Genomic DNA, 10,000 nt, shown 5'->3' with positions numbered 1-10,000 from the left:
AAAAATAAATAAATAAATAAATAAATAAAAAACAAGAAAAAATCCTCCGGTGACAATCTTTCAATAACTCTCTATAAGGCATCTGTCACCTTTCCTGTGAGACCAATCTGGTGTATGCTGATATATAATATACAGTGTGTATGTGTGTGTGGTTGGGTGGGTGTATGGGTAGATGTGTTAGTGTGTGCGTGTGTGTGTGTATCGGTAGGGTATATGAAACAAAAAAAAAAAATGTCATTAGCATAAAAATAAACAGATAAACATAAAAACTAGACTGCATGAAAAGTCTATTAAAGATACATAAAAATTTTATTCCTCTTTACTGACAGCACCATATTTTATTCCAGACATGTGAAACCAGGATGGCGGTAGTGGCAAGGTGTGGCTGCAGGAAGAATCCATATAAATAAGCAAATAAAAGAATTGTAAGGTTAGCCATGGCGTGATCAGGATATATCTTGATGCTACAGGTGACTCGGGATTGCTCCTAACCCAGGTCTTTAGAACGCTAACTCTTATGAAAGAAAACAAACACTCCGAAATGCTGTTTACGTATTATCTCCGGAAGTGATTGAGTGGCGGGGCAGGCGACGCATCTTCTGAAACACTTCTGCGCCTCAAACCCACAACATTCAGAAGGCTCTAGTTGAAGTGACACGAGTTTTTATGGTTCTAATGACAGATTATTAAGATTCCTACATTATGAACAGGAGAAACACTCTTGGGAAAATGGCTAATCATCTCTGTGGCCTTTGAAAATAGTTGTGGTAGGAGAGCAGTGTTTCTGCATACAGGTCTGGTCTGGGAGGCGAGATGTGGGAGGCAGGAAGGAGAAAGGACGAAGCTTTGGTGAAGACGGGAGACGTCGCCACCACCACCACCCTTTGCACTTTATTTGTTTATTATCTGCACCGCACGAGGAAAAGGGGTGAAAGTTTGATTTTTATACAGCATTGATTAAACACGATCTTCTTCCTTTTTTTTTTTTGAGATCGAGAAAGTCAATGATGTTTTAGATGTTTCAGAAATACTACACTTTTTTTCCTTTGTTTTTGTGTATTTGACGTAAGGAACAGAGTTATAACTAGCCAAAATACACTAAAAAGTTTTCCAATCCAGGTCAAACACTCCAAAAATTATCCCAAACCAGCCCAGACTTCCCAAAATCTTCTCTGATTCACCCTAAATATACCAAAAATCACCTAAAGTCATAGATGAAAAAAATACATGAAAAGGAAAGCCACCAATGATAATAAAAATAAAACGGAGAAAGGCAGATAAAAACAGTAAATGAGAGGAAATTTCATCGCTACCAGGTTTAAATAATAATAATAATAATAATAATAATAAACGGTTTATTCTTCAGGCAGTTAACAAACTGACAATGTACAGAGGGGGTAGGGAAATACTTAACATTTATCCTAAAGCTAAGTCTAATCTAGAAGGGAAATACTATTGATTGATGGCTCGCACCATGGTGGGAATCGTATCATGTGTGTGTGTGTGTGTGTGTGTGTTGAAAGGTTTGAAAGGTTTGAAAGGTTTACTCACAAACCACGAATTGGGTATAAAAGTATCATGTGACAATTAACAATCGTTTATCCTGGTGAAAGAACAAAATATGAATGACCATAATCCATCGTTCACCTAAAGGTTACTTTCAAACAAGAACAGAAAAAAAAAAATATACATATTAAATAAAATTTACCTTGTGTATGTGTGTGTGTGTGTGTGTGTGTGTGTGTGTGTGTGTGTGTGTGTGTGTGTGTGTGTGCGCGCGCGTGCATATATATATATATATATATATATATATATATATATATATATATATATATATATATATATATATATATATATATATATATATATATATATATATATATATATATATATATATATATATATATATATATATATATATATATATATATATATATATATATATATATATATATATATATATATATATATATATATATATATATATATATATATATGTGTGTGTGTGTGTGTGTGTGTGTGTGTGTGTGTGGCGGAAGGAAAAGGTGATGTTGCTTCAGAAGTACAAAGTGCTACTTTCTGCCAGTTCATCTCACGTGACAGTGATCAGCAGAGTTATCGCGATCACAGGCCAGTCGATGAGGCAATGCGGCACATGACACACTGAGGCAGGAAAGAAAAACCATCATTTCAGTGGTGTTGTAAATGAAAAAAAATAAAAATAAAATAGACAAAATAATTATGGAAACTAATACCTGTGAAACGTTGCGTAATTCTGATGGAAAATAATTAAAAATTCAAATTAGCACACGGGAACATTAATATAAGTTAAAGAGACCACTTCCTCTCCTTCCTCCTCCTTCTCCTCTCCCTCCTTCTCGTTCTTTTCCTCTTTTTCCTCCTCATCGCAAAAAAACGGACATTCCTGAGTTCACTGACGTCCCCCACATCTTCCCCGACAGTCATTCACGTGGGTTTGTTTACCACTCAGCCTGCTCTCCCAGGCGCCCTCATTCACTCTACCCCGTCCCCACCTCGCCGCTCCCTCACCTGTCCCCTACCTGGTCCCTCACCTGCCCCCGCCCTCGTCCCGCCCCGCTCTCACTAATCCCGCCACCTGTAATGTCGCCACACATACGTATATACCAGTGGTCCTTTAAGGATTCCCTCTTATCCTGAAACCTTGATTTTCCAACACTGTTTACTATATAAATCAGACAAAAACATAAATGATTATCAGTAAAGGAAAATGCGTGTGTGTGTGTGTGTGTGTGTGTGTGTGTGTGTGTGCGTGGCTAGCCAGCCAGTCATCCTTGCCAGTATTCATCCGTCCCGCAACTTGCTCAGTTCTCCGTGTCGTCCTCGCCTATTTCAGCGCCTCCTCGAGTCTTCATTGGTACTCTTCACCATCATCACCACGCCCACTAATCACCGAACTCCAGACACACCCCACAGAAACCCAGGGACGGCTTAAACTGGGAATCCTGAAGTATATACCAGCTGGAGCGTCTAGGTGGGACAAGAAAACGCTCAGCAGTCGTTATCGTCGCCTCTCCATTTGCCTCTGGGTTTGTTGAAGGCAAGTCAGGTGTGTCTGGTCTCGGGGACAGTGACTTGTGTTGCGGGACTTGGACACTCAGTAAGGCAAGGACGGGAGGTTAGGAAGTGGAAAAATATTGCTCCCCAGGTGACAACACTGTTTCAGGATGTGGTGGTGAGCACTGCCGTACTGAGAGAGAGAAAGAGAGAGAGAGAGAGAGAGAGAGTAGAAAGTTTCAGTTTACTGATATGCGGTTTATTAATTTGAAAGAATGAATCGTGTTTACAAGAGTTATTTGTTTTCTGTTTCTTGATGTGTGTGTGTGTGTGTGTGTGTGTGTGACGGGAAACGTAATGAAGGTTGAACAGACAAGCGGGTGATTTGATATGGGTCACTAGCACACCTGCAAGAGAGAGAGAGAGAGAGAGAGAGAGAGAGAGAGAGAGAGAGAGAGAAAGTGTGCGTGTGAATTACCTAACCCAAAATGACTACATACATAAGCACTGCAGCGCGGTACTCAGGAACACAGGCGGAACCAAGGCTGTGCGGCTGAACAAGGCAGAGACAGCGGGAAATCGGGAACGCCGTCTAGCTGTGCGCTGTGTAGCTGTGTAATGGATTTCTAATTTCAAAATGTGAACGAGGATCCATTGAATTTTGAGGGCGAACGTGATACTGTTCTGCTTGACTAAAGGTACACGATCACTTTGCTTCGTCATGATATCGTTGAAAGAAACACAAAGAAAGGAAAAGGAGTAGCGTATATAAAGACGGCCGTATTCTTTAAACACTTTGTTCTCTCATCACAATCCACTGAATTTTGAGTGCGTACGTGATGCTACTCTGCGAAACCAAAGATAGACTATTGCTTCGCTTCGTAAGGGTATCGTAGAAGGAAACACAAAGAAAGGAGAGAACATAACATAAGAAATAAGGGAAGCTGCAAGAAGCGACCAGGCTTGCACGTGGTAGTCCCTGTATGAAATATGGCAGTCCCAGTATGAAATATATCTACCTATTTCCACCTATCATCCCCATCCATAAACCCATCTAATCTTCTCTTAAAGCTCCCTAATGACCTAGCACTAACAACATGATTACTGAGTCACAGAGGAGTGTTGTATATATCAGTGATAGTCAACCGGGGAGCATGAGTGTTTTCAGAGGATACCTAGAAACACGTGTACATGGAGGGGTACGTGACATGGCCAGTGTGCATACGCGTGCACAGTACGAAGACGTTTTAGACGTTAGAGAGAAAATTATGTCATGTAAAAAATCATACTGATTGAGATTGAAGTGTTACAAACTGATGTAGTATATAAGTATATTACACTCAGACATAACTCGTGCCTCACGGGTTTCAGATGTGACATTTTGTTTTATTATACATTTAGCACCTACGTATATAACAATAATTTAAGACCTAGTAGCTATTTTCTATGATCAAAATAGACCTAATACCTTTATCTACTCGTATATATTTTTCAGTCTGAAAATTGATAAATATTCATGTATTTTTTTTTTTTTATATATATATAATTAATCGTTCTAGACGCGAGGGTGCATGCATTTCTCGAAAGCTCCCTGAAGGGTGCATGAACTTGGGAAAGGTTAAAGAACATTGGTGCATTGTACAGTATTCTGAAACACTTCTGCCCTCACCCCCAACTACTTTCAAAAGACTCTAGTTGAAGTGACAGGTTTAAGCGGTTCAAGCGACAGAATAACATTTTTTTTTTTTCATTATCAACTGGGGATCAACTCTTGAGGCTAATTATTTATGGTATCTTTGAAAATAGTCGTGGTGAGAGACCAAAGCGTTTTTTTTATACGGTGCATCTGCCAGTTTTCTCCAACGTTTCATCTTTTCGTGACTACTTTTAAGAAGATGTAATGAAAGTTATTAAGGGTTTAAAGAGTGCTTCCATGAGTCTAGTGATAGTTTAACAAGGATTCTATATCTTAGTAAGGAAAAATAAATCCATGTGAGCCAGAGTAATCACTTCTGAAGCTTTAGAAAATAGTTACGGATGGAGTTCTCAGCGTATAACAGCACGATCCAGGGAAACCGCTCATTCCTTCTGTATCTACGAAAGTATTTATGGAATTTTTTTCCAGTTTTCTGCATTTCTATTGTTCTAGCTTTTATATTTGAAGTTAGTATTAAGAAATAAGAGTAAATTCTGGGGATTAGAATAACTCATTTACTATATATATATATATTTTTTTTTTTTATGTAGGAAGGACACTGGCCAAGGGCAACAAAAATCTAATAAAAAAATGCCCACTGAAATGCCAGTCCCATAAAAGGGTCAAAGCAGTGGTCAAAAATTGATGAATAAGTGTCTTGAAACCTCCCTCTTGAGGGAATTCAAGTCATAGGAAGGTGGAAATACAGAAGTAGGCAGGGAGTTCCAGAGTTTACCAGAGAAAGGGATGAATGATTGAGAATACTGGTTAACTCTTGCGTTAGAGAGGTGGACAGAATAGGGCTGAGAGAAAGAAGAAAGTCTTGTGCAGCGAGGCCGCGGAAGGAGGGGAGGCATGCAGTTAGTAAGATCAGAAGAGCGGTTAGCATGAAAATAGCGGTAGAAGACAGCTAGATATGCAACATTGCAGCGGTGAGAGAGAGGCTGAAGACAGTCAGTTAGAGGAGAGGAGTTGATGAGACGAAAAGCTTTTGATTCCACCCTGTCTAGAAGAGCAGTATGAGTGGAACCCCCCCAGACATGTGAAGCATACTCCATACATGGACGGATAAGGCCCTTGTACAGAGTTAGCAGCTAGGGGGGTGAGAAAAACTGGCGGAGACGTCTCAGAACACCTAACTTCATAGAAGCTGTTTTACCTAGAGATGAGATGTGAAGTTTCCAGTTCAGATTATAAGTAAAGGACAGACCGAGGATGTTCAGTGTAGAAGAGGGGGACAGTTGAGTGTCATTGAAGAAGAGGGGATAGTTGTCTGGAAGGTTGTGTCGAGTTGATAGATGGAGGAATTGAGTTTTTGAGGCATTGAACAATACCAAGTTTGCTCTGCCTCAATCAGAAATTTTAGAAAGATCAGAAGTCAGGCGTTCTGTGGCTTCCCTGCGTGATATGTTTACCTCCTGAAGGGTTGGACGTCTATGAAAAGACGTGGAAAAGTGCAGGGTGGTATCATCAGCGTAGGAGTGGATAGGACAAGAAGTTTGGTTTAGATCATTAATGAATAATAAGAAGAGAGTGGGTGACAGGACAGAACCCTGAGGAACACCACTGTTAATAGATTTAGGAGAAGAACAGTGACCGTCTACCACAGCAGCAATAGAACGGTCAGAAAGGAAACTTGAGATGAAGTTACAGAGAGAAGGATAGAAACCGTAGGAGGGTAGTTTGGAAATCAAAGCTTTGTGCCAAATTGATATACTTAAATAGATTTCAAGACAAAATAATGCAATTTAACCTTTCAAATCTTCCATGCCACATTTTCCTGGATAACAGACTTGACATGATTTCAGGCAGAAATATAAAGTGCGTGAAATTCAGGTGATAGAAGGCTCAAGTACTTTTTGTGACCACCTCTATCATGTAAAGCATGGGAACAGGCTGTGTTAAACTAAAGTTTGGAAAGTTTAGGTTGAGAGAAAGAGTGAGGAATGTACGCCTCCATGCCAGACTCTATCGCCTCTGTTATGCGTTCTGCACATAGAGATGAGTCTCTGACACGGAAGCAGTAGTCATTCCATGGAAAATCAGAATAATACCCCTTCAGGTCCCAACATTTACAAGAGGCAAAATGCCAGAGGCATCTCCACTTTGAGGGATCCTGAGGAGGGATTGGAACGATTGGACAAGATACAGATATGAGGTTGTGATTAGAGGAGCCCAACGGAGAAGATAGGGTGACAGCATAAGCAGAAGGATTAGAAGTTAGGGATATGTCAAGAATGCTGGGTATATCTCCAGGATGGTCAGGAATGCGAGTGGGGTGTTGCACTAATTGCTCTAGGTCGTGGAGGATAGCAAAGTTAAAGGCTAGGTGACCAGGTTAGTTAATGAAGGGGGAGGAAAGTCAAAGCTGATGGTGAACATTGAATTGTCCTAGAATGGAGATCAGAAAAAGTAAGAGAGCCAGAATGTGATCCAATGTGGAAGTTAAGTAGTCAAAGAATTTTTTATAATCAGAGGAGTTAGATGAGAGGTATACAGCACAGAGTGACTGTAGTCGTAGCCAGATGGTGGAAAATTCGAAAGATTTAAGAGCGCTGGCACGAGAGTAAGTTAAGTCGTTGCGCACATAGACGCGTCATCCAGTTTTTTTATTGAAAATGAGGATACAGAAAGAAAGAGGGAGCAGAGAAAGGACTACTGTCAGTTGCCTCAGACACCTGTGTTTCGGTGAGGAAAAGATGAGGTTTATTAGGGGAGAAATAGTATTCCAAAGATTGAAAATTAGAACCAAGACCGCGAATGTTGCAGAGATTAATGAAGAAAAAGTTGAGGGGGGGTCGATGCCAGAAGAAAAGCAATCCGACCTATGGACATTTGTGGTCCCGTCCGCAGACGGGGACTCCGAGACTGGTGTACGAGGTGCCATAATAAATTTTGAATTTTGAATGAAGGGTGTGCATGCATTAGGTGGATGTAGGTTTATGTGAAGGAAGAGAGTTGTCTTTAGAGGACAGTCTGTAACTGCCCCCTTATTTTGTAAGCCACAAAGGGAAACGTTCAGTCAGGTCACAGCTGTCATTGGAAGGTTCACAGCAGAGGTGTCTACTACCTCCTCCTGCAAACAGGTATATTTCATATATGGACATCCCCATGTAGGCCTCACGGCTTCTTGAAGTTTCCCTTACGTTATTATGTTCTTATGTAATTGAATATTAGTCCACAGACTAGTACAGACACCAGTGTACTCTAGATAGTTTACGTAGACACACTGACGCACGAGTAACACTGACTCACAACTTACGATTTCTTACTCTTACAGATCCCATCACCACCACCACCATGAATGACCTCACCACGGATTCAGTGCCCCTCGGTCGCAGGCCGTCTTACGAGGAAGCTGGGGACAGGCAGGAGGGGCCCCCGCTTAGGCCACCACCGCGCATCCGTCAGGTTAGTCTTGCCTTCAGAGCTTTATATGATCTTTTAGTTTTACTACATTTAGAATATTCAAGTGTAATCATGTTCTTGTTTTATTGTTATGAGATTTTTGGTAGTTTTGTTATTTTCATCCTGTTTTATAGAATTATTCATTGTTGTAAATGCTGTTCTGAAAACTTTAAATGGACTATAACCTTATTTGTATTAATTGTTTTATTCAGTCTATGTATTTTTTGTGATCGTTAAGAAATGTCTTTCTCTGCCCAATGGTCGCTCTTGATAAGCCGCACACAGATAAGGGTGTTACTCGCTACAAAACTCAAAATAAACGTAGAATCAAAGAGCAAGGTTGTATAAAGATGACTTACTCATTTATGTACTCTAAAACACTATATGAAACAAAACTTATAACACACAGCGTTAAAATCGCATATACCATAAATAGATGAGACAAGTTACAAGTACACACTACAAAGGTAATAAACGTTTACCATCACTTTCACTCTTGCAAAACACACGACACACAAACACAACACTGACGTAACACAATTTAATCAAAACCTAATTGCTATTTCACTGGTTGCTAGGTTCACAGTTGATTACCATAGAGTGAAATAGAAGAATAATACAATGATAGACAGAACACGATGAAACATTTCCATGAAAATAACACAGAAAATAAACCAAATTTAAAAGGTATGGAGAGAGAGAGAGAGAGAGAGAGAGAGAGAGAGAGAGAGAGAGAGAGAGAGAGAGAGAGAGAGAGAGAGAGAGAGAGAGAGAGAGAGAGAGTGTTACAAGGTAATAAATAAGGTTTATAAATTAATGTGGCCAGCTTTACCTACATAAGGACATAAGAACATAAAAAAATAAGGGATGCTGCAAGAAGCCATCATACCTAGACGTGGCAGTCCCTGTATGAAACATATCTACCTATTCCCACCTATCATACCCATCCATAAATCTATCTAATCTTTTAAAGCTCCCTATTGACTCAAAACTAATGGCCTGACTATTGAGTACGTTCCATTCATCTACCACTCTGTCTGAGAACTAATCCCTTGCTATCTCTTTCTTAAACCTAAATTTTTCAAGCTTGAACCCGTTATTCCTAAGGAATACCCCTCATCCCCTGTATCCTTTTCGTCATTCTCCTTTGTACTGATTCTAAAAGACCTATATCCTTTCTGTAATATGGGGACCAGAACTGCACAGCATAGTCTAGATGAGGTCTGACTATGGCCAAATACGACTTTAATGCTACTTCAGGACTTCTACTTTTAACACTCCTAAAAAATTAATCCTAATACCCGATTTGCCCTATTTCTGGCCTCTATGCATTTTTTTTTTTTAACGGAGATCAGAGGTAACTATAACGCCTAAATATTTTCCGTTCTCGTAACTTACCAGTGCTTCGTTGCTTATTGTGTACTTACTGTATGGGTTTCTACCTATGCTGAGTACTTTGCATTTGTTAATATTAAACTGTATTTCCCATTTGTGTGCTCGTTCATTCTACCCAAATCTGCCTGCAAGGCGATGGCATCCGAATCTGATCTACTTATATTCGTGTCATCCGCAATTTTATGTACATTACCACTAATCCCACTATCCAAGTCATTAATATATATTAAAAACAACAGTGGCCCTTAAACTGGTCCCTGTGGCATTCCACTAATTCATTGACCCCGCTCGAATTCAGAGCCGTATATTACAACTCTGTTGCATGTAACCTTACCACGACCTTATCCACCCTAAGACCTTTCCATCTGTCCTATGAGCCCTAAACTTTCTCAGAAGCATCCGATGAGATATTTTGTCGCACGGTTTACTAAAGTCTAGGTTTAGGATGTCATAAATATCTAAGTT

At 39.9% G+C, this 10,000-nt stretch overlaps 1 protein-coding gene across 2 annotated transcripts in view; it reads left to right on the top strand.

Annotated features, from left to right (window-relative positions):
• Nucleotides 1-2,791: 2,791 nt before the first annotated feature.
• Nucleotides 2,792-10,000, top strand: part of LOC135110186 (uncharacterized) — a 24,925-nt gene continuing 17,716 nt past the window's right edge. Inside the window, exons 1-2 of one of the 2 annotated variants that reach the window (XM_064022213.1) lie at nt 2,792-3,079; nt 8,013-8,143. In XM_064022213.1, the coding sequence (XP_063878283.1) occupies nt 8,033-8,143 (111 nt within the window). In that variant the 5' untranslated portion in view covers nt 2,792-3,079; nt 8,013-8,032. The other variant, XM_064022214.1, reaches the window with a different exon arrangement.

The sequence above is a fragment of the Scylla paramamosain genome, chromosome 20 (genome assembly GCF_035594125.1).
Source record: "Scylla paramamosain isolate STU-SP2022 chromosome 20, ASM3559412v1, whole genome shotgun sequence".
Lineage (NCBI taxonomy): Eukaryota > Metazoa > Arthropoda > Malacostraca > Decapoda > Portunidae > Scylla > Scylla paramamosain.
Note: the sequence above shows the minus strand (reverse complement) of the source record. Positions and strands in the feature narration are given on the sequence as shown.